At 40.8% G+C, this 25,417-nt stretch overlaps 2 protein-coding genes across 4 annotated transcripts in view; one reads left to right on the top strand and one right to left on the bottom strand.

Annotated features, from left to right (window-relative positions):
- The window catches only part of ANO10 (anoctamin 10), a 119,446-nt gene extending 111,096 nt beyond the window's left edge, over positions 1–8,350 (top strand). For all 3 annotated transcript variants that reach the window (XM_083825897.1, XM_083825895.1, XM_083825896.1), the window contains one exon: positions 5,763–8,350. In XM_083825897.1, the coding sequence (XP_083682023.1) occupies positions 5,763–5,798 (36 nt within the window). In that variant the 3' untranslated portion in view covers positions 5,799–8,350. The remainder of the gene's footprint in view (positions 1–5,762) is intronic.
- A 4,317-nt stretch (positions 8,351–12,667) lies between these two features.
- SNRK (SNF related kinase) overlaps positions 12,668–25,417 on the bottom strand; it is a 43,989-nt gene continuing 31,239 nt past the window's right edge. Inside the window, exons 4-7 of the mRNA XM_083825894.1 lie at positions 24,625–24,766; positions 22,010–22,222; positions 20,884–21,018; positions 12,668–16,572 (exon numbers count right to left, since the gene is read on the bottom strand). Coding sequence (XP_083682020.1) covers positions 15,354–16,572; positions 20,884–21,018; positions 22,010–22,222; positions 24,625–24,766 — 1,709 coding nt within the window. The 3' untranslated portion in view covers positions 12,668–15,353. The remainder of the gene's footprint in view (positions 16,573–20,883; positions 21,019–22,009; positions 22,223–24,624; positions 24,767–25,417) is intronic.

The raw sequence follows: 25,417 nt of genomic DNA, 5'->3' as shown, positions 1-25,417 counted from the left end.
ACTAATATGGAGCATCGCAGGGCCATTGGTCTTGGCTCTGCTAAATAAGAAAGTTGTCAGATTGTTCCTAGAAGTCTCAAAGAACAAATCTTTCAAATTATTACCTAACCAGGGGGGAATTGTATTCTGGAAATCTTTCAAGAAGACATCAGGGTTGTACTGTCTGAGTTGCTCAGAATAAGCATTCAGTGTTATATTGCAGCTATATGGTGTAACACAGAAGTCCTGGGATTTATACACGGGAATTTCTATGTTATACTAGTGCAGAGGTGTTTTCTGCTACTCTAAACAAGCATCAGTTGTCATCTCCAGTTATGGCAATTGTACCTTAAGAAGTCGCTGAAAAACTTGTCAGATTCAGAAATGAGGCACGAAAGTTACCCAGACCTGATGTCCTTAAGCTCTGTTCCCTGCAGAGTGTCAAATGCCACATGCATGAACCTTGAGGGAAGGTCCATGGTTCTAGGTAAGTAGTTACCACAACCTTCCACCATTATACCCAGCAATAACAAATTTCCATTAAATAAGTTTTTACACTTCCCCACGGAGTAAAATATTACATGTGGAAGAGTTGGACTGAGTTTTAAAGTAGGTGTTAATTTGCCTTTTCAGTAATTGGCTGGCACTTAAAGATTAATGTTGATAATGTTCTTGCGGTTGTCATGAAACAGCTCAAGGCCCAAGACGCTGTCTTTGTTACGACTTTACAGTGTTAGGAAAGAATAATAAGAAAACATGATGGATATAAAATAAAATTATAATTTGATAAAATGAGAAAGATACGTAGCACCACGCTTTCTTTAAGCAGTAAACTACTGTTGAGCCATTCTACATAGCGAATACAAGCAAAGCAGAAGATGGAGTTGCTGGTTTGATACATCCGCCTTTAGGTCTTCTCACATTTAACCATATGGCTACTTGTGTCTGTTCATATATACAAATGTGTATGTCGAGTATGCATATGAAAAAGCACCAAACTGGACAGTCATTAAATACTGGTTTCATTACTTTTTAATTTTTTTAAGTTGTTTTCCTTGAGTTGTGGTTGAATTTTCTGGTTTTTGTTTCCATACCCTGCAGAAAAATTAAGAGTAGTTAGGGGATGGCTTGCCATGACCAAGCATTGCTCAAATGCAAGAAATCAACATTAAACAGAAATGAAGAATGTCAGCCTTCTGATAAACTTTTTTTTATGTCTGTCATTCATTTTGTATAAACGTGTGTGAAATGAGCACCGATAATGGGAATGCAAGCTTATCTGTACCATCCTCTAGTGTGGAAAGTGGAAAGAAGGTCACAGATGTATTTGTGAGATAGGGCTTGTGAAACGCAGAGTGAAACTACACGTTGTGGCATCGGATGTGCCATTGTGCCCAACACAGCCCTGCGAGGTGGGAAGTGCTGCGTACCGGGGCATGCTGCCTGCAGGGTCTGCACGTAGGTGTTGGAAATGAAGGTGGGTTCTCGTAATGTTGGGCAGAGGCGATCCTCATTTCCAGTGAGGCTGTGGCTGGAACAAAATGCAAGCACTGCCACTGCTAAAGCCCTCGGCATCTCGAGTGCTGTGGCTTTAGGAGATGTCTAAAGTGTCCGTGTGCATTTCTGTTAGTTTATGTTTGCAGCTGGTTCTTGCGTATAGCAGTAGTGTTCGTGGCACTAAGCCACACAATTAGGCTTCTGTAGACCCTCTAATTGGAGAGTTACCAGTGTTGTTGTTGATCTACAACCAGTATTCTGTGTATTAAAATTTATTTTGTGTTTCTGGTTGTAAACACACAAAGAAAGTAGCCTGATTTACAGGCTTGGTGCACAACTGTGGTAAAATATCTGTTATGTTTTATTAACATATTTTCAGAAAATTTAATGTTGAAATGTGAAATCTAATTAATTGGTAAAGCCTATTTGTGAACCTACATTGAAGAGCTTTTGCTGTTTCTACTAAAAGTACTGCTTAATTATATTATGCATCCTGTATGAAAAAAAATTAAACTTAATTTAAACTTAATGAAATGGAAAAAGCCAAGTTATTGAATTATAGCAGATAAATATTTTGAGCAATTCCTAACAGTAGAATTTTTAGAATAAGCTACACTATAGCCCCCTCCACACACACACAAATCAACTAGTATTAGTTTAAACGTACTCCTGAATGATTGCATCCGTGCATGCACAAGCTGCTGCTGCTACGAGTGCTGCTTAAAGCAGGGCGCTTAAGGGTGCTTAAAGCAGGGTGCTTAAAGTTAGTGTGGCCGCACCCGCGGGAGTTGTGTTGGTAGGTGCTGCGCGGCAGCAGCGCTGCGTGGCCAGCCGTCGTGCATCAGCTGCCTGTTCTGCAAATCGAAAGCACGAACCTTCTGCGAGTAGTTCTCAGCTGGGGATAAACGAGGAGTTGTTCACTGAGCTAACGCGTTTCTGAGCTACGCAGCTCCAGTTGGTGGGAGCAGGCTTTGGATACTGCTCACCTGACAGTTGTTTTTTGTTGATGGTTTTTTTATCCAGTAGGTTTAAAAAGTAGATTTAGAAGCTTTTAATTCCTCTTGCAATATCCTTAAAATAATACTTAAAGCTTACAAAGAAATGTCTTTTTGATGGAGCAGTTGTAACTCAGCCCCACAGGTTTGTCAAAGAGCCTGTTGGGGCCGTCAGGAGAAAGGTGACCATCATATAAAAAGTGCCTCGTGAATTCCCTCTCCAGTATCAGAAAAAACCATGCTCCCTTTCCTGGATGTTGTCCTAGAAAAATATTTTCCCAGTAAAAGAAAAAGGAGTGTTTCTTTTCACAGTGAAGGAGAAGAAAATTAAAAAATTCTTCAGCCTGAGCTTGGCAAAGAATGCTATTGTCTTGCCGTGCCACCCCGCATCGCTTGCCAAAGTGGTAGCTCTGAGGGAGCCTGGTGCTGCCGGGTATTGCGAAATGGGTTCTGGTACCATGGAAGCGATTAAAGAAGAGATGAAATAGGCAGCTTTTGGGGTTCTCGCTTTGCTTGTGATTCATTTCCTGAAATATGGGAGTGATTGCACTTGGCCTGCTTTTGTCCAGGCTGTTTGTGCCATGGCAGCGTGTGAAGCTATTTTAAGAGCTTTTCTGCTCGCTGAAGAATCTGGGAAATTTGTTTGTTCATCACGTGGATTTAAAATGCGCAAGCTTAAGATTACCAGGATAAGAGAATACGAGCATCAGATTAGTTCAGTTAAAATGAGGAGAGCCTTCAAAAATAAATGGCAGTAGTCCCACTTGCACAGGATTTTTGGACACATTATCACCTAGTCCTCATTAATACTCTGTTTTTTTTTTCCAGAATTTGTTGAACTGTGCAGAAATCAGAGAGTAAAAGTTGCAGTTCTCTGCATTAATCATCAATCCCCACATAATTCGAACAGCACTCAGAATTTGAGAAAACGTTTCCAAAAGAAGCGAATTAGGTTTGAATTTGATGAATCGTGAACTGAGCGAGGTGGTTGTGTTCTGCATCTCACTAATGATTTTACATTAGGCATAGAAGGCACTTTAATAAAGATGCTGTAGTTTTACACAGAGATTTATTCAAACAAGTGAGCCTGGCCGCAGAAGAGGAATCTGTATTCCTGCATTTAGCCATGGTTTTTTGCTGCACTGTTGCCATGGAGAAGCATATAAATATTTGTATCACAAACTAATTTTGCTTCTCTTATAGGTGGCGTGGAAATGCAGATAAAAATGGTAAAGAACAGTAATTGTAGGTGGTTTTATCATGCAGAGTAGTGTTTTGGAATGGGTTCTGGCATAGACCTGCAGCAAACGAAAGTTAGAAGGTGATGTGTTGAAGCACTCTGACATCTTTATGCTTTGGGATAGAAATTGAGTGAAAGCATCCATTGTATCTGCATTTTCCCCCTTTTCCAATTTCTTGATAGTGTTATTAGGTGTTTGTATTTCTGCTAGCCTGTGTTTACAAGGCCATTCATATAAAATCCAGTACAAGAACGAAAGAAATAACTTTATCTCTGAAGCGTGTGTCCCTAACACCCAGTGGGTGAACGGTACGGCCACAACACTGCTGCTCAGGAGAGAGAAGCTGTGTAAAATCATTTATCCATACGATCACTGCACATTTTTGCATGTTCAGCTCTTTTCATTCCTTGTCTGCCAAAGCTCCTAGAAGAAGGCAGTGGTCTTGGACACCAGCCTAGGGACTCTGAATTGTAGCAGTGCTGTGCTTGTCCTTGTCTTTGCTCCTCACCTTGTTCTTTGGGTCGGTCTCTGTCTGGTCTCCTTCCTTTGACTTTATTTGACTATTGCCTCAGTCTTTTCCTTTGGGGAATTAAGTCTCTGCAACTATTCCTTAGTGTACCAGGTGTTTTCCAGCCTTCCAGCCATTGAAAGACCTTTAGCTGATAACCAGTGACGTGTGAGCGCCTTCTTTGGCACAGTTTCAGCTCAGCTCTTCTTGCCGCTGCAAATTCTGCATTGTGAAACATCCTCCTTAACAAGAAGCTTCCAAGAGCGGCTTTGGTTTCTCTGCTCAGCAGATATTGTTGATACCTGGAACTGTTACTCTGGCTTCTTGTTGAGATCTCTCTGGTGACGTCCTAAGATAATGAAAACAAAACCAGTTAACAACAGGATTGGAAACAACGCGTATCACCACAGCAGTCCTCTACCTCTTTCTTGTATCACAGGATGTTTTCATTCAATTCAGCAGCAAAAAGCTGGGCAATACAGAAAAACTGAATAGCAGTTAGAGCTTAACGTTCTTAACATGAGCTTAACATGATTTTTGTAATTTTTTTTTTTTTTTTTTTACAATATTCAAGATTTCACAGTGAACTAACATTTTACATCTGTAAGGAACGTACCTTACAAATGTGCAGACCACGTGGCCAGTAGATAGATTATCCCACTGATGAAGCGAACTGTATTCATGCCCTCACAATGAATATCTGCTATAACAAGGAATAATTAATATATTTTTAATTCCTCTTGTGTCTGAGATTGTCATCGCAGCCCTTCATTGTGATGAGCGTTTTGCTTATCTGAAGTTATCTTAAGGGAACTATCCTGTATTAAAACAATCGAAGTAAAAAACAACCGACAAAATAAAATAAAATCTGTGATTCCGGGGTAAGTTTTCATAATTCCAACTTGGTAGATTTCTTCCTAAAAGTAGGAGGATTTCAGTGGTCTGCTAGTCTGCCCGTGCTTAGCGCCGTTGTTGGGGTGGCAGCCAGTGCTGCATACGGTGAGAGGATGCGATTGTCAGCTACCCTGTGCTCAGGCATAACCGGGACAGGACTCAGGGGTCTGCAGAACAGTGGTGGTGATGCCAGCTTGCACAGCTTTATGAGCATGGTTATTGCCTAAGAGTGGCAGAGAAGGGTTTCAATACAACAGTAATTTCCCCTGGCTTTTCATTTTGCTGTTCTTAAAGCAATTCCCCCTGGTCATGAGGAGAAGTTTTTTCTGTATCTGTTGGGCCCATTAATTTCAGCGTGAGGAGTTATTCATCACGAAAAGAATTAATTAACATACAAATTGCAGCATCGTTTGCTGAATTTTTTGATGGGAAAAGCAATACCTTTGTTAAAACTATTGTTTTTAAAAGTCACGCGTGACACTCACGTTGTTATTTTTAGTTACCAAGGCTCAAATTAATTTTTGGTATAGCTTTATTATCTGGTTGTTTTCAGAACTGTCCTGCTTTCAATTTCTGCTGTTTTGTTTAATTCATCCTGCTACCACTCCATTTAATGTACTTCTTTTTTTTTTCTCACTTCTCTCACAGCAAATGAAACTTGCGGCTGAGTCACTGAAGGAGTAAACACGAAGAAACGAAGATGACTAAAGCAGTCACATGGAAATGTGGGCACGTCGTGAACATTTGTTTATGATGATCACACTGTGCACTCTACCATATATTCAGTAGGTGGCACCTGCTTGTATGATACGCGGTAAATATTCACTGCTTGATACTGTAAAAAAGGTAATTTATCCTATTCTCTTTGTTCCTTACATACAAGGGTTTGTGAAGCTAACACTAACTAAAGCACTCCAGCTTATGCAAGGTCTGGCTGAAATCTGCCAGACTCGCCATACTTGAAGTGATTGAAAACAGATCTTGTGAATAAGCATCCAAAAGCTAACTAGTCTTTTCAACTGTAACTCTGTAAAAGAAAACAGAAACATAAAGGTAGGCTAGTACTGTCCCTTGGGCTTATTGCCCCTTTCGTTCCTTTATTATGATGGCTAATCCTTTCCTTTTTCAAACGCTGCTTATTAGCTATTTTTTGCACATAGCAAATTAATTTAAATGTTTTATACACTGCATAATGAAATACATGATTATTCCTTTTAGGACCTGAGAAATATTAGAACATAAATATTATAAAAGTATGCTTTATACAGTCCTGTATACCTAAGTAAACCTGACTTAAAATCTTTTCAAAAGCTGGGTAAAAAGCATTCAATAGGATACAGATTGCTGATCAGTGATTTATGAAGATGAAGTGGCAGATAATTGTATATTTATTTATTAATTTACGTTAGCTTTTGGTGTCACTACCTTGGGCCTTGAACTATGGCATTGTATTAATGGGCCTTCTGGTTAAATGAACTAACAGAGCCATTAAACTTGATACACTAGTACTCATGAATGTAGTGAATAGCTGAGGTTTTTTTCCCTTGCGTTCCACAAAAAAAGGTAATTTTCCTAATATTTCATTGTCTTCTGGCAGTAATAGGACCAAAATCCCCCCAGCCTTGGACAGTTTATGTTCTCCAGCTGTGACCTTCATCTGTGGTAGATGTAACTTAACTTTATATGATACTTGCTGGAATGGTGTGTGGAAAAATCTGTCATTACAATTAAGGTATTTGCCTGCTTGGCACATTTCAGATTTCTGCCACAGGGCCCCCACAGAAGAATAATATAGCTAAGCTAAAACAATGTACTTTGTCTGGAGTTTGAAATTAGCATTTATCAAACTCGGCAAGTGTGACCCAGTAAGAAATGACTTGGTTCCCTTAGGAAGAGGAGCAAAAACGTGCTACAGCTGCTGTCCCTGTGCTTGCTTCTACCGCACGGCCCCCACGCTGCTGCTATTTCAGGGCAAGCTCTGGGGCTGCTGCTCTTTCACAGCCTGTGTCTGAAGCCGTGGCAGTGCTGCGGCAGCACCCGGGGAAGCTCTGCCCTGGGCAGCCAGCAGGGATCTCTGAGGGGAGCACAGCACCCTCCCCATAGCACTGTAGAGAATCCCCCCAAAGAGCTTTCTTGAGGAGGGGACGAGCATATTCCCCAGGAAAGGTCCCTGGCTTTGCGGTTTGCCCACTTTAATCTCAAGTAGCTCGAGTTTGTTAAAGTTCCACTCGTGCTGCCTAGTCAGCGTGTTCGAGCGTGTTCAGGAGAAGAGTCTGTGGGATGGGTTCCTGTTGGAATATGCTCTGGTGGGCTTGTGGCAGCTGTTTTGATGGGATTCTGCTGGTCTGTTAATTTGTGCTGGTTTAGGAGTGTAGAGTGGGCATGTTTTGCTGCTAGCGACTGTATCAGGTATCTGGAATAACTTTCCAAGATGGGTTGGAAAAGGAATCAAGTCGTGTCTCAACTGTAATCACGTGAAAAAAAAATAAGTAACAACGACTTGTACAAACTGACCTTCTGGTTGCCTCTCTGTGTGGTCGTTTCATTCTTCCTGTTTCCTGCAGACTAGTAGGAAAATCTGTAGTCAGGTTTAGTACCTGGTGATGTGACATTAGCTGTTGCCCTTGCCTTGGGCAAATCCATTCACTTCAGCTTAGTTTCCATATCTACGAGTAGAGATAACGGTGTTCCTCAGGCAGATCCTCCACCTAAAGCTAGGAAGTGTGGAAGAATTATGACCTTCCGTAGTGTGTGAGTGAGAAGTGTGGTGATCCTTGATTTTATAGGGATTAAAGTCTGTTCTAGATACTGGGAGAACCCCTGTTTTAGCATCAGAGCTACTACACAACCCTGGTAGAGCATTTCTGTCTTAAAGAGCGAACATTTAAGTTTGCTGAGTAATATTACCTATATAATGCGAAGTAGTCTTGTCACCAAACAAATTAAGCTCCTTTTCTTCTGCATTTTGTCCTTTTACTGGGGATTTGCTGTGTTTCAGACTGTTCGATACAGGTTTGTTTTTTTTTTTTCCATTCATGATGCCATGTTTTCATTTCTCATGTGAAAGGAAAAATGTTTCTGTCTACACTTCTGAATGTGTCTGTGTTATTTTCCTTCTCTGTGATGGAGATGCATTTGTAAAAATTGTGGAAAAAATGGTAGGGATGAAAATTGCTGACAAAGATCTGCTGTCAAATGAAAATACCGGAAAGAATAAATAAGATATTTACCAGTGACTGCCGTTTGCAAGCTGTGTAATCTGTTTGTTCCTAGTCTGGGTAACTGCATGTCCAAGGCACACGGGAGTGGAGACTTCATTTGGCTGTCGTGCTCAGGTCCATCCCCTGGTGCAGCTGACGGGCGAGTCCAGGGGCCTGAGGGCAGTGCCACGCAGCCGCCTCTTCTCCACAGGCACTGGAGAGGGCTGTGGGGAAAAGGGGAATGTGCACTGAGGCAAGAGGAAATTAAACCCCGTAGACCAGAGGTGTCTGGTGCCGCCAGTGTCTTCTGCCTTCTTCCTTACGGTCATCAAGCGGGTTGCTCGTGGCCTTAGACGCATCTTGGGCCCCTCAGGCGAACGGCGATGGGTTCATGCAGGGGGTGTGGAACGCGTGAATGGGCCCCGGCCACCGGCCTCAGGCTTGGGTAGGGCCCAGGTTACGCTCTGCCTGTAGCGAGTCCGTCCTCGGCGGTTCGTGGCACAGTCCCTTACCAACAAGGGTCCTCCTACGGCGACAGCCCTGGCTCTGAACCTTTCAGGGGTGCAGACGGACTTGGCTGGGTGGCAGTTCTTACTTGTGAGTCTGGGAAATAAATTCATCTCCTGTCTCAAACCTCAGGGAGAAAGCCAGGGTGAGTTTGGAGGAGCCTCTTCTTTGGGAAGACCATGTGGGCATAGCCTCTTCCTATCCGGAAGGCTCGAATTTTGTATGGCTCCTCAGCAGCAGCAATAACCCAGAAGGCTGTTCCTAAGGAAAAGCGCCATCATAAATAATTTACCTCTCATCAGGTACGGTTTGAGTTGCAGGTCTAAGTGTGCGGCCCAGGGAGATCGGCTGACTCCAGACCTCTGAATTTGCCAGCCTGCAGCCCCCTGCTGCACACTTGAGGGCAGTAGAAGAGGAAAACGCTGAAATGTGTACGTGAGGAAAGGTTCCTGTTCAAGCAGGCAAGCAATTCTGGGTGCTTTAACCTACGCTGATCTGAAGGAATGAAGTCATAAAGCTCATTCAGGAGCTCCTGCACCAACTTACTTCTTACTCAACTAAGCAAAGCCAGTGGAACCACTCCTGCCACCCCACACGCACTCAGAACAGGGTCTCCGTGCCTCCCTGTCCGAGAGCTGGAGCTGACAGCAGAGCCCGGTGACTCACTTGCTGGCCTTGAAGACCGACGGCCTCCTGACTTAGAGGGAACGGCTCTCTCTGCACCCCGCTGCCTGATTTAAAACATTTCTGTCATCAGAGGCGCGATGAGGGTGATCCCAGGCATGGTGCAAGAGCTTGTCAGCCCTTCCTCTTAGCTCCCAGGTCTTCAGCTGAACCTCTCCCAGGCTTCGGGCACTCAAGCCGAGTGTGTGTGGAGAGGAAAACAGATGCGTCTCTCCTCACCTCCTCCAGCCCCGCATTTCTCAAGAGAGAGTACTGAGAGGGAAGAAAGGGGAACATGTTACACAAGGGCTTGCTGAAATTAACTGCTAGGGAGGGCTGACATGACATGTCTGAAGAGCCTAGCGAAGTCCTTACAAAAGCCCCCTGCTTTTCAAGTCCTCTAAAGTGCCAAATACACATGCATTTTTCCACAGGACAATTCTTCTACCATCTGGGAAAGTAAAGAGGAGTGTTGTGTTTTTGTTTTTCTCCTCTAGTGTAACAGACTTTAATCTGTCACTAATTCAGGGCTCCGGACTCCTAGAAATTGGTATTTCCAATGCATGCAGATAGGCCAAAGTGAGTTAACTTGTAATAAGCTGTAACAATTTCAGACTTAAAAAAGATAATCACAGTCTGTGCGTTAAGAATGGGAAGGGTAAAACAGTTACAAAAAAACCTCTTTCCTAAGAAGGGTACCTGGCCATCCCTCAGGACTGCGTACCGCGATGACTGATGAGGGATCCCGCCGGCTAGATCAGCAGGCAGCTGAACAAGTGAGTCAGAGTTGTGCTTCCCCAAGTATGGTCACATCAAGATGTTGTTACTCAAAACACTTTTTACTGAAAGCAAGTCATAATCTACAATTAGTGACAGACAGCTCTGCTCTGATTCATCTATGTAAACTGACTTAACCATTGGAAGGGCTGGCACGGTGGCTCAGCTCTCTTACCTTTTTCCAGCCTGAGACATACCAGTTTGTCTCTCTTCTCTTTTTATTGCCAGCCAGGTCAGATACTCACCATAACGGGCTAGCACATTTGTTTGCTCATTTAAAAAAAAATCTGGCCTGCATGTACCAATGAATATGTTGTTGTTATTTAGCCTTGTCTTAAAAACAGGAGGGTAGCGAGACTTCTGTTGCACCTTTCCTTGCTGAGGCGTGGGTCCCACCACCGCCACCGTTTGCATTGACCAGTGGGTGGTCCCCAGCAAGGTAAGGTCTGAGCTGCAAAAGCCTGTGGGTACATTGTCACACAAGTAGCTGATCATAAAGCAATAAAACATTCATTGCCTATAATTACATTGCCTGTTGAATGCCGTTAACCCCTGCTAATGTGTTCAACACCATGCGACCATACTGTCTCTGGCGACGATTTACGTTACAGGAGCAGTTACGGCACAGGCTCTGAGCTGCTCCCGCTCTAGAGCCCTCGCTGAGCCTGGGCCGGGAGCTAGCACTTACTGGTTCGTCCTGCAGACCGGGCACGGGTCTGGAACCTGGGCAGCAGAAGTCCTCGTCCAGCACTGGCAGAGCCTGGCACGCTGGGGCATCTGGCCTCCCAGGAGGTAGCACGTGCACAGCTCTTCCCTGCATCACCCGACAGCAGCTGTTTAAGGGCAGAGTGGTTACATGCATGAGAACGTCAGCAATCAGGTGCTCTCAGGCAGGCCCCTGTGTCTTACTGACACACACTTGTGTGGGGCAAAATTGGCAGAGGATCTCGGAAGCACTGGCTAGCTCTGCTACGTACTGGCTCAGCTACCCCCTCCTCACCTCGAAATGCGTTTCGCTGTACCTTGAAAGCAAACAAACAAACAAACAAAGTGTTAATCTGCTAGCTAGATGTTAAGGCACAGACGTTTTCAAGTCATGTCGGTGACAGCCCATGCCTGTATTTGAGCTTAGGTATTTCAGTTGTTTTCCCAGTTCAGTACTGACACACTTAATTTTAGCCCAAGTGTTCAGGAGCAGATGTTTTCCAGCACATGGCAGCCTAAACACTGCAATGTGGGCCTGGGCTGCACAACGTACACTGTGAAGCAGTTGCAGTAAATAAGGGGAATTAACTCCTGGCATCCTGCTACATTTGACAGCAGAAACAAAGCAGGAGTTTATGCTCAGACAGCGCTACATCTTGCAGTGTGGTTCTGTAGCTTACGTGGTTTGGGTGCCAACAGCTTTGTCTTTAAGGTGCCTTCCTTTTGTGCACAAAGCCAGCGTGCCCTGCTAGTTACCTCTGACGTGTTCCAGTGCTGATGTTAACATCTGCTTTTTTACTATTACCATTTTATGTTACAGAGAACAACGGTACCGGTCGAGGTTTGGATTAAAAACACGTTCTCTGCACTGGTGAAACATCAAATCCCACACTTTGTTACAAGAAAATCAGTTTACACACCACCTACGCACATGTGGCAAACTGGTATACAACCATTCTGGCTAACAAGAAAAACCCTACAGCACTGTATTTTTCCCAAGTTACAGCAGCAGGGTGGGTGAGGTGTCCCTCCCGTGACTTCATGGACGTGCAGATGGCTAAGGCTGCTCTCGCTCACTTAGACAAACACACAGCAAGGTATTTTAACTGAGATGTTGAAACCCGTTGTATTGTAAACTCCAGAGCTGCCAGACACGAGACAGAGAAGCAGCAGCTAGCTGACCTAGGTTTGCTAAGATGGGAAGCTGGACAAGTTTATCGTAAATGTTCTCTAGGTGAACAGTAGCTCGTAGAGTTTACTAAACATTCAACCATTTAACTCCTTTAGAAGTTCTGCGTAAGAAATAGCTACCTTAACCTTTAAACAAAAAGCTATTTTAGCAGATGTGAACCAAGACACCCTTTAAGCACAAATTAACATTTTTTAACTCATCTTTTAAGCCCAAATTAACAATTTTTAACTACACGAGAGAGTAGTACCAGGTTAACTGAAAGTTTGCAAATAAATGTGCAACCACACACCAAGTTGTATTTTTTCCAAAGCAACTGAGCTTCCCTTTCTACTATTCTCTGTTCCAATGTATTGTTACGTGAGGAAGGGCTCAGTTATGTTCAAGTGACATTCAGTGTCCGCAGCGTCAAGAACTCATTCCCAGCAAACGCGTCTCCGGAGGTCGGGCCTCCGGTGCACTCCACCGTGCCCACCAGGAGTAACAAACCGCATGGACGTGCAAACCGTAGGTTATGCGTCAATCAAGGTATTACTTTTATTAACTGGATTTTTCCATTTCTGTCACACATCGTGAGTTTTTATACAATGAAAAGCCAAACACTGCTGGAAGCAATAAGATCAGCTGCTATTTCTGTACCCTCTTAACACACACACACGCACACACGGATTCTTTCTTGGTGAGAAATGTTTATATTTCTGTTCATTAATTCTGCTTATTTATACTGCTACTCTTAAAATTCTGTGTCAAGATTGTCACATCTTAAATACAGAGGAAGTTGCTAGAGGTACATTTTTATATATATATATATACACACATACAGAAAAATACAAGACTAATTGTTTTTTCCACAATATTTAATTTATACACTACTGTAACTATATGCAACTTTTAAAGACACGTTAAGGGGTACAAGAAACTTGTTTACTTGCTCTAAATAATAGTTTGGTCCAATATTATCTTACTGTAGTGGTTATTCTCGCCCTTCCTTTTACAGGACAACGTAATACAACGTACACCACATGCACAATCATTCACCTATCAACAAATGGATAAAGGACACCACTCAGACTAACATTTGTACACCCAAAGGTTCAACCAACCATACACAACTAATAAGGCTATAATACAACTATGCAGCATAAATGGTCAACACTGCTGTTCTAAAGTGAGCACCATATATATACATTTGTATATAAAAACATTGGAAACAAAATACACCTGGGGTTAGTTAAAAGGTGCCATTCCAAGGCTGTACATAGTATCAGGAAAGAGTATTTACAATAGTTGGAAAAAAAGCTGCAACAAATAAGTTTATTGCCAATGCCCTTTATAAACTTTTCTCCTACTTTGATGTTACGCTCACTGTCCGTGAACCACACATCTTATTTCTGGCCCTTTATAAGATCCCTGCTCAAAAAATTTCAAGCAAATATGTTCTATGGCTTCACCCACACGTCTATTCTTGCAGTTTTTGATTTATAAATATCACACTGACTAAACTGCAACTATCTCCTAAAACTAAAATGCTTATCATTTGCCTTGTTTAGGATGCAGAATGTAAAATCCCTGGCTAGGCTAGCCAGTAAGAATACCCCATGCAATTTAGAATTTTTTTTATTATTATTATTTTTTTTTTTTTTTTACTAATTAAGGAGAGCTGTCATGAACTGTAGAAATTAAGACCAAGCGTAACGCAGTTCTTTGGTGCTCTGCTCACTCTACAGTGGACGTGAAATGCATCGTCTGCGACCATTCTGCAATGTGACAAGATGCTCAACAGTGTAAACTTCTCTCAGACATCCGATGTCTGGCCAGGGCGCTGCTACATAATACCACCAGTTTTACTAGCATTGCTCAGAAGACCCAGTGCACAGCATGAAAAAATAAAACATTCTTGCCCTTCCCAAAACTAGGAATCTGCAATATATTTTATTCTAGATAATAACATTCCACAAGTTAATTTATCTGGTCAAAAGTATCCATTTGTACACAAATACTCTAAATCAAGACCTTGTCATGGCAATGGGAAATCCAACAGAAAGGCAAATAGCTGTAAAATAAATACTTTGCTCTATGCTATTTTTACTGACTTTATGAAAAAGCATGATTACTGAAGGAAAATAACTGGTGCATGTATGGGAAACGGCAGTATTTTAAGAGTTAGATTTAATAATATGAAAAATGTAAATGGCAATAAAATTGAATCCAATTACTTAAAGGTTTTCCATCCCTTATTGCCTTTTGAAATCTCAGGGAGGCAGGGAGAGAGAGGGAGGAAGGCTTACAAGGTAAAAAACTAAAATACTAAGTGTCGTGATATACTAATAACAAAAGTAATTCATACAAATACTTTATTTTCAGTTAGCATGTAAAAACTCAGAAGTAGACATAATAATTTATCTTTGTTATATTAAAAAAGAAGATTGTCTGCTTGTAATATTAACATATTTCTATGGGAAAAAGCTGCCTTACAAATCTACTTGCTTTTTTTTTCTTAAAAGCAAAAAACAAAAAAAACAAACCCAAACAACCAAACACAACTGCCTCTAGCAAAACAAGATCTTTTCAGTTTGATTTTTGAGCCACAACTTTATCCATATTATAGGTTAAGACAAATAGGTGTGGGTTTAAAATCATATTTCAAGATCACTAATTTTCAGTGCATCTTTGCTTTGTACAAGCCTTGGAACATCTGAAAGCTCCCAGAAGAGTTTTCAGCATCAAAACATTATTGCTTTGGTTCTGTTTCAGACACATAGAAGTATGCCACATATCACGTATTTTAGATATCACAGAAGGTCAGAACAAGAATTAACATTTCACAAGCAAACAAAAGCTTCTCTCTCCAGTTTAAGTGCAGAACATGAAACTTCTAAGTGCTCCATTTACATTAGGATCCAGATAGTCATTTTAATTTAATCCAGATCTTCCATAGTAAAATTATAAATGTAAAAATTACACAATAAAATATTCTGTTTTGTTGAAAAAGAAAAAACATATTGGCTAGCAGCATGCAAAGACCATGCATTGTCATACCATCAAGCAAACACAAAATTAAAGTGTAATAAATAACTGCTCAAAGCCCACTTAAAAATCTTAAGACAACAAAAGGGGGTTCAGTGACAAGGTGTTCACAGCTCTGAACAGGAAGAATGATGCTGTCAAGTAGATCGAGCTATCAAAGTCAGGCCGCTGTCAAATGACATGACAACAGCTGGTTTGACTGGAGGTACACAGCAGTCCCTCCTTTGGGTTCCGCTGAATATTCACAGATATCGTCTTTTCACAGAGAGGTAGTTGTAGCACGTTATTTTTCAAGTTCCTGTTCTTTATCCGTTCCAATTCATTTGCCGTGTCTGACATTTGGTCAGAAAAAAACTTTAGGCTGCCCAACGATGAAGCCGGGTTTGCATTTCCGCTGGAACTTATACACATTTTCCACGTTGATTTCTCCTGTACTTTTACACTGGAAAAGGACAGAGTGTTTTGAGGATCAATAATGTATTTAGTGCTGCCGTGAATCTGTGAGCCTAGGCAAAGGCTCATTAGCTTCAGGCTTTCAACCAGTTCCCCTGCACTTCTAGACGATAACTGCATCGAGTTTCCAGATCCAGCACATCTGCGAGTGGAACCCGAAGTGTTGTTGGTGCTGCCGCCGGAGCTGCTGGAGGGACTTCCCCCACCTTTGTTGTTATCCCCTGGGCTCGTTTTGTCTACTCCTCCGTTTCCGTTGCTTGGTTTGCTTTGTCCACCGCCATCTCCCTGGCTGCCTGGCGGCCCTTCGCTACTATCCCGTCTGTGCCAGGAGTACGTAAACCCGCTATCTTTGTCCAGGCGTCTCCTGCTTTCCGAGTCATCGTCGCTTGTTTCTGAGCTGCTGCAGCTGGAGCCCCGTCCCTGGCTTTTCCTCCTGTGGTAGCGCTTATGCACGGTGCTGGGTGAAGCAATATTCATTTTTAACCTGCTGAGCTTTGGGGGTAAGTTCTCATCCATGTCAAACTCATCATCTGACTCGCCCTCCTCAAAGATCTGGTTGAGGACTGGTGCACTCTTCCTTGAAGTAAGACGGTTTGTAACTGAAGGCTTACGGCGCAGAACAACTTGAGTAGAAAGAGAAATAGGTTTCTTATCTTCTTCATCCTCCTCTTCGTCTTCTTCTACCCTGAACAAGCACTTCCGGCCACTCGTAGTGGGTTTTAAGCTCACTGGTGGTACCACTGAAATTGCTGGTCCAGCTAACTCAGGGATGTCTTCTTTTTTTGCTGAGTCACCAAGGGCCTTGCTCCTGTGACCATTGAGGACATTTTCGGCCGTGCGAGCTGGAGACTGAGGAACAGTCGCATGGGAGAGAGGCGAAGCTGTAAGGTCATCCTCCAAATCTTGGGGTACATCGATTTTCGTTGGCCATGATTGCCTACATAAACAAGTACAAAGGGTAGAAGAAAAGTCAGATCATGGTGAGCATGTAAGAACGTGTAAGAAAATCTAAGATCTATACAAGAAGAGCACAAGTACTGCCACACTCATTGGCCTGCTGAGTTGCGTATTTGTAAGGAGCAATGCTAAGTAACTGAGAAGGAAACATGCTCAAAGAACATGCGTTCCTTTAGAAATACTGCTATTTGAAAAGAAGGTCATAAGCAAAGTTTAGGAATTATGTTGGTTACTGTCAAATGAAATCTTTAAAAAATTACTGTTCAGAAAATGAATTAAGCAATAGAGAGCTTTAAATAATTTCCTTTCCAAGAAAATAATCTGAAGCAGGTATAGAAACACCAGTGCCCTAGAGGAAGATACAAGGTGATTAATGCACAAGTTGAATAAAAGTAGTTTGCAACACTACTACAGTCTGAAGTTTTTGTTATTTTTTTCCCCCAGTATTCTTAATACAAAGATCAGGTTAGAATTAAACACAAGCAAAGGCAGAAGAAAATACGTAAGTCGGAAGAAACATTCCCCTCTTTTCATTAAATTTCACTCAGACAAAGCTCTGTTCTACAAAACCACCTTTGATTTCAAACACACGAATTGAGAACAAACATTTATTTGACCTTAACTCAGCAACTGCAGTAATACATTTGCATGAATTCAGATCTTAAATTGCTTAAGACCATGACACTTGAATAAACACAGTTCAAAACGTATGACTGTGTACTGAGCATTAGCCTCAAATCAAAATCATAGAACGTCCCGAGTTGGAAGGGACCCACAAGCGTCATGGAGTCCAACTCCTGGCTCCACACAGGACCACCCAAAAAATCAGACCATGTGTCTGAGAGCGCTGTCCAAACACTCCTCGAACTCCAGCAGGCTCAGCGCCATGACCACTTCCTGGGCAGCCTGTTCCAGTGCCTGACCACCCTCCATGTGAAAAACCTTTTCCTGCTATCCAACTGAACCTCCCGTTTTGCAGCTTCATGCCATTCCCTCAGGTGTTAGTAATGAATGTAATGAAAGAGGTGACACTGGAGAGTAAATCAGTTTTACAGTTAGCAGCTGATGTCTTTTATCTTCACTATCTAAGCCAGTATCTAATGATTTACCTTCTACTTTAAATCCTGAAATATATTGGAAATTTGAAATATTGATGTGAAATATATTGGAATTTTCACATCATACAGAATAAAGAACAGAGACTGACGGTCTTTCCTCTCTAGCTGTATTTTGAAAGCCAAGCCCAAAAGACCAACACCTACAGACCAACACCTTTACACTGAATAATTGCTTCATTCAGTGTAAGCTCCACGTTTCTTGTGGAGAACAAGAATTTTTTCTAACCTTTCAAATTAAGTTATCTTAAGAAAAAAAAAAATTTGCCAATCACAGGTCTTTACATAACTAAAACAATCCAGCACAACACATGAAAAGCTGTAGCAGGAGACTTCTCTTCACTCATGGGTAGCATACTACAAGACATTCCCAAGCATACTTTGGGGTGTGCCAACAGGAAGGGCCGCATGACTTCGTAGCCCAGTTTAGAACCCAGGCATGGCAGGAAAGCAAGAGAGGAAGCAGAGAACTTTTCACACCAGGTATGACCCCAGCTATTTGCTCTCAGTCTGCATAACAAACCAGAAGGGTTGTACCAGCTTCTGTTCTCTGCTGGTTTAAGAGGCCGAGCTGATGAAGCAAGGAAAGCTCAGACATCCCTTTACTATACGTGTTCTAAATGTGTTCTTTTCAAGTGTTTACAGTCAATGGAAGCACCTGCATACGGACTGCATTTGCTCAAGGCTCCATCTGTAACTGCTGGATAGAAACGGATCCTAAAGTGAGAGATGCCCATCCACACAGGTGCCAAAATTTTGGGGTAGAAAAATCCACCACGGCACCCATAACAACAGGACCAGGAGCTGCCGGTGCCCTCCCACCAGTTTACCCCAGAGAGCGGGCTGGCCCTGAGGGAGGCCACCCGGCTGGCACCTCTGACCCGAGCTGTCCAGCACGAAGCAGAGCCTCAGCCTGGGGTCCTCCTAGGTTTGAGGCTGGCACCTCCCTCAGGCCCCAGCTGGCTCCAGGAGTGCTGGAAACCACTGGCCTGGGTTACTGAAGACTTGTGCTACGGTGGGTATTTTAAACACAAACAACTGTCAGTGATTAGCAAACAGGACTTAAGTAAATGAGAAGCGTAACTACAAAAGTGACAAAAAAATGAAGAACTAAACGTTTCAGGCATGTACAGTGCTTTAAGAACAGACTGGTTTGTCAGCAAAAAGGCAGAGAGTTCTGTGGCTGTCACAATAAAGAGTAAATATAGTATCTAAGAGTGCTGCAGTTTCCAGGCAATAAACCTCCTCACTACAATATGTGTATCACACAGCAGTCCATGTTTGCCTCCCTGCCTTCCCCCACTGTTGTTCCCAGTAGGTCTGAGGGGAGAGCAGGCCAAAGGAAAGCTCCAGGTTGCCTGCCAGTCGCTTGTGTAGGTTTTGTTTTAAACCCTCAAAATAAAAGAAATGCATTACGTTGTTATCTTTTCCATGTGGTCACTCTAGACAAATACTTTGAATTTAGGACCATCCTGAAGACAAGGAGTAGCCTGAATGCTACCTGGGACTATTAACAGCAACAGTTCCTCATTTTGTGTGTGTGTGCTTGTCATGAAAAGAACATTCATACTTGGGAGGCAGGCTTTAACCACTCCAGTCAATGTTACAAATTCATCTCAAGATTCAGATTCAACAGACTTATTTGTCCTAGTTCCTGATATAACTGGAGCAGCTGTTTTACTGAAACAGTGAAACTGACACACGAAAAACAAAACAAAACAATTTAGAAGCAGACTTTGCAGATTTAGAACCCATTTGTAACAAGAGTTTGTTTTTTATAGATTAAAGGTAGCTGTACCTTTTATCAATTAGGCCAAGTGAAACATGGATGTGCACCAGAAGGGAACCAGCATTTATGTCCCTTCTATCATTCCTATTATATGACTTCACATGTGGCATTGCATGAAAGCTGCACAAAGAAATTTTGGGATGGATGAGCTGTCTTGTCTTTTTCTCTGCCACATCAACAATGCTAAAGGTAGGCAGCAACTCTAAACATCAGCACAAGCACTTAATATCCTCTCATTAGGTGATTAGCTGACAATGACCATTATTATTGCTAATAATAGTTACCAATAATATTTCAACAAAGCCTAAAAGGCAGGTTTTTGAAGAGACTGCAGGTTAAAAATTCATGGGAATGTCTCAGTACCACCTCCATCTTCACTGGAAAAATTGTGAAGATGGCCCAATGAAGATTCTTCTCAACACCAGCAGATTTCTGGTCATAGTCTAATACTTACTCAGCAAATTAAAAACAAAGTATTTAAGAAAAATAACTGTTCAAAACCTGTATATCTGTGTGCAAATAAACTATTAATCTTGTGAGGTTTTTTGTTTTTTTTTTTAAGCGTATGCTTCTGCAACTGAAAATATGCGATGCTTTGGTAATGAGCTGAACAGCAAATGGACTGGTCGAACATACCAATCACCAACCACATGGCAGAATCCCTCTCTCCCCACTTTTGCTTTACTGTCTGTCACAAGCTGAAGCTTTGAAAATTTCAGGGAACTTTACTGTGTTTTTAATGATCCTTTTGTCAACCTAAAAATTCTATGGCAATATCTTTAAATGGATGATTAAAGCAATTATTTCAATGATTTTCCTTAGATAGGAAGCACATCAAACTAGATTAAAAATAAAATAACATAACCTGAAGATGTTTGTTCTAAGCTTGATTTAGGGAGCGTTCAAGCCCATTAAGACCAAAGCTAACAACTAAACTTTAACATCAAATTCAGCATGATTTCTCATCTATTCCTAATTCCTCATCAACACATTTAGGAATTATGCAACTGATTTTTTCCAGGAATATTACATACACAATTTCTATGAGGAACTGAAGGTCAATGAACATCCCTCTTCCTAGCAGGTGTGAAAACTTCCTACCTCAGATACAGACTTCAAATTCAAATTCTTTAGTCATATCCTGAAAATGGTAGAAAATGAAAATACTGGTAGCTGATTTCCAAACAAATTCTAAAGCACCCAGAGCACTCTGAACACATGTAAAATTGGCAATGAATAAGCATGTTGCAGTTTTTTAAGTAGTGGTGCTTGTGCAATTCAATAACAAACCAGCTTTAAAAAACAAAACAAAACAAACAAACCCACCACCACCAAAAAAACATCATCACCAACATAGAAAAACACATTTAGATTCCTAAATTCTTACCTGAACTGAGCTTTGATGTTGCTAGGGCTTGCAGATCTGGTCTGAATTTCTTTCTCTTGTTTTTCTCGCAGGATCCTTTCAGCTAGTAAGAAGTAAGTAGCAGTGATGTGATTGTATTTGTTAGTTTCCAGTGCCCTAGGGAAAGTGCAAAACAAAACATGAAATAAACCATACATCAATGGCTTGCTGAAAACTGGACATGCAAGCTCACATATCGCTGTACTTCTCGTAGCAGGAACAACACCTGAAAACAGAACTGTGTATTTTTGATGTTTTGACAAGAGTGGCTTGGTCTTACTAAAAATAGACAACAAGTCTATTAATTTCACTGTGGCTGAATGGCGGTATCTTTAGGTTATCATTCAAAAAAAAAATCTTCCTTTATTGAACACTTCATATGATAAAAGTGTATTTCATTAATGTTATGCACCAGTAATAGGCTTTCCCATTGGCACATAAAACCACAAAGTAGTAACATTTATGTAACTGGACGAAAAACCTACGTTGTTTTAGGGCTGTCACATTAACTTTACAATTAAATTAAGTTTGTATGCCAGGTTAAACATGAACAAATAGAAAAAAAATTACATCCTCTTTCAACTTATGGAATATTTTAGGGTTTTGCAGGTTTTAGTGTATTAGAAGAAGCTATGCAGCTTTCTAGCAAGCTCACTCAGTGACAATGACAATTTTGCAATATCCAGATAAAAGAAGCAGTATTTTAAATTACAAAGATTCAGGCATACGAGAAGAGCACTAAGGGAAAAAATGCTAGAATTTATCACCTCTAAATATGCATGAGAACAGACATAACTAACTAGCACAGATAAGAAGCACAAGTCAAAGCATGGATATCAATGCAGTCAGGTTTGCTCGAGATTGCACACTACTGCAGGAATCGAACACTGTTCCAAAAGATTTTCTTGAAGTTTTCCCAGGGGCAAACCGTGTCTACTTAAGTATTTCTCATCCTAGAATCCTCTTCAGAGGAGCAAGATTGTAATACTTTCTTTGTTAACTGAGTGGCTTGAAATTTTAACACTGGAACACCCATGTTCTAATGGAATTCTTTAATCAAATGCAATGACAGATGCACAGAATAAACCATACAAGACTGAGAACTTACTCCACGATTGTATCTCTGTCTGCTATATCACCAAGAACCATGCGCTGTATTATACTGTTGTGTTCCTCCTCAGACAGATTTTTGTATGACACAAGAGGAATATTGTACTTTGTTGCTGGAGAAGGATCAACTCCTTGGAGCCACGCATGGTTTTCAATCTCTTCCAAAGATGCCCTTCGCTTTGGATCTCTCTGCAACATCCGTGTAATCAGACTGTGAATAAAAAATAAATCTAAACAAAATGCGCTCACATGTTTAAAAAGCAGCCACTGTAAGAGCAACATTAAGAAGAAATTTTCTACTGTCAGTCCAAATAGATCCTTAGAAATCTCTACAGTAAACAATGGGAGGAGAACTTCTTTATTCTCAAAGACATTCCAAATATTGTGGAGCTGAAACTATTTATTTATTGAAAATTATAAATACCATAAACACTACAGATTTCATTTACTATGCTTAGATTCTTCCGATTATTTTTTAATAGGTTTATATGGCAACTGTGACAGATGGCCTACAGGCTGGTCTGTACAATAATAGAAATATAATTTTCTATTATTGCTGCTGTCAACAAGAATATAGAATGGCAAGATAAGTAGAAATATTTCGTTTTGAAATAGCTATCAGACATTTGACTCTTCAGTATCTGTGAAAGGATAGGGATCTGTTCTACCCTTAGAGAAAAAAACACTATCTGGAATGATGAAGTGACAAACTAATGGGTTGATGCTGAGCATTTACAAGAGTGGGTAGGGAAATGTATAAATTCCAAAAATAAACAGAGAAAGAAGACACGATTATCACTACTAGCTCACTATATGTGAAGTTTCAGTGTGTATCATGAAAAAGGTTTTGGGGAGGTATTTTTGGCTTTAAACAATAAACAGAACATGGATGTAACAGTTTCTACGCCAAGGTTTTGCTGGAACTTCATTGCAGAATGAAAGTTCAGCAGTTCTTACATATGGCTTTAGTTACTCCACTGACTACATTATACCATGCAACTTCAAAACTGCAAGGCCACACAAAACACAGAGGTAACTGCAATATTATTTTATTTTGGTGTGAGATATAGGGAATTAAAAATGGAGGTTAATCCAAACTTCTTAAAATCTTACTGTAAAAAAAGGAATGTCACATATATACTTAGTACCTGCGGTCTCTGCCTTTACCAGAAGGAAAGTCCAGGTGATGCAGGGGAGCCTACTTTGTTCAGTTTTATTAATATTACAAAATAGCACAAATTATGCACTTCATAAAACTTTTTTTTTTTTAAACCACACCTGTACTAAAACACCTGTAGTAAAGTGCACCACAAATGCACCACATGTGCCTCCTGCTTTAGGCTTGCTTATGTGCCCCAGAACACCAAGAATGTTTTCACACAAAGCAGTAAGTTTTGGCAGTCTGAGAGTCATTTCCCTACTAGAGCCTAACCCATCGAGCACTTTGGTAACTGGCAGTAATTGCTGATGTGCCACATATGGGGAGCAGATCTACTTGAGCCTTTAGGCAAATTAGAATTAGCCAATATATTAAGCAAAAGGATATAATTTCTTGGCCCCAGCACCATATGCAGCATCTCAAGAGATTTGATAGAATTCACTAATAAGAGCTTTTAAAACCTCTTCCTGTATTGTACTTTAAACCTATCCCTTTATGTAAACCTCCTCAAGCAGTTGAGAGCACTAAGAGCAGCTTTTCCATAATACCAGAAATGCTAGACACTACAAGACATGAAAACCAGCTATGGCATCATGTTATGCATTAGATTCCTGGACCACACAGATGACAGGTGGAGAGGAATGGTCATTATGATCAGTTGTAACATACATTTCCTTCCATGTCGACTAACAGAATGCTAGATGCTGCTCTAGTCTTTTGACTGGACAGAGATGCAGCTGGGATATATATTAAAAGGACTAATGATCTCACTAACCCATCTTCATCATATGGAACATATCAATACTGGAACATATCAAAAAAAAAAGCTGCAGTGAACACTGCAGATAAACATCATATCAAAGTGAGTCATGATTCCCAAGTGGCATATGGTATTTGCAGACAGATTATTTTCCTCCCGTGATTGCCTAGAATGTTGATTTGGAGTTGCAATTTCAGTAGGAGATGTGCAAAACTTGCCGTGATATTCTCGGATTTTGACAACTTGTATTTTGAACAGAAATCTACAGGAATCATTAACTTTGTCACCTCTGCCACAAAATTCTCCAAGCAACACCTTGTAATTTGTTCAGCGAGAATGGTGGCCAAAGCCAGTCATTGTTTATAAAACAGATGACAACTGAGACACATGAAAGAAAGATACGCTGCATAAAATCAGAAGTTTCACAAAAGCATGGAAAAAAACCACTCTCTATAAGTATCAAGGGTTAACCTTTAGTAAGAACAGATACAGGAAATAAAAAAGGTATACTGCTGCCCAAGAAACTACTCAATTGATGTGAAGAAATACTAACTAAGCAAAAGCAGTAGGTACTGTATCTTATTAATGGACAAGGAGTAATCCCACACTGACAAAATTGTATGGGGACTCTCACAGATAATGAAAATGAAAATCCACTCCTATGAACACTTAAGTTCTTTAGCACTCTACTTACTCTTTACATTCTTTGGACACATGAGGTGGCACGGTGTATTTGCAGTCCATTATCATAGTCAAAGTTTCACTGTCATTTGCTTCTTGAAATGGTGGTTGTCCACACACCAACATAAAGAGGATGACCCCCAAACTCCATATATCTGTAAATATATAATTTAAAATAATTGTTGAGAAAGCAGACAAAATTAACATCAAAACTGTGAAGTATTACTAAGATGTATATTGGGGTTAGTACTGTACTCTTGATTATCAGCATTACTTATGGAACTTACAATTCCACTAAAGTACAAAACACAGTAGTTCCTGTAGCTTGGCAGTTTTTATAGTCTGAAGGGGAAAAAAAAAAAAGCAAAACACAACAGAATTCAAGACTTCAAAGATGTGTAACAGTTTGAGATGCATCACATTTTTGATAGCAAAGTGTTAGTGAAAGCTGAAGGTGACCACTCTGGTCACTCAGAAGATGAGATTTTATTATCTTTTCCTTCACAGGTAGACAGAGATTATTAAAAGATATTTGCATTCAAAACTTTTTCCTTTCTGAAAGACTAACGTAAACTGTTCTAGGCATTATTTATTTGTTACCCTATGCAACAAGAAATTCTTAAAAAAAAGTCACTTTAATGTGATATTTGTTTTTCCTTCGGAAGTGTGGCTTTTAAAACATTTGTTAATGCTGATGGCTAAGTAATGAATTAAATCATTTATGTAAAGCTATTTTCTTACACATTAAGGGCCAATCATTAAAAGTGTGTGTTTTGGTCACTGGTTTTGTTATTGTCTGTTTGCTT

Source organism: Anser anser (assembly GCF_964211835.1).
Source record: "Anser anser genome assembly, chromosome: 2".
In the NCBI taxonomy this organism is placed as follows: Eukaryota; Metazoa; Chordata; class Aves; order Anseriformes; family Anatidae; genus Anser; species Anser anser.
The sequence above is the reverse complement of the archived record's forward strand: the minus strand, read 5'-3'. Positions and strand labels throughout refer to the sequence as shown.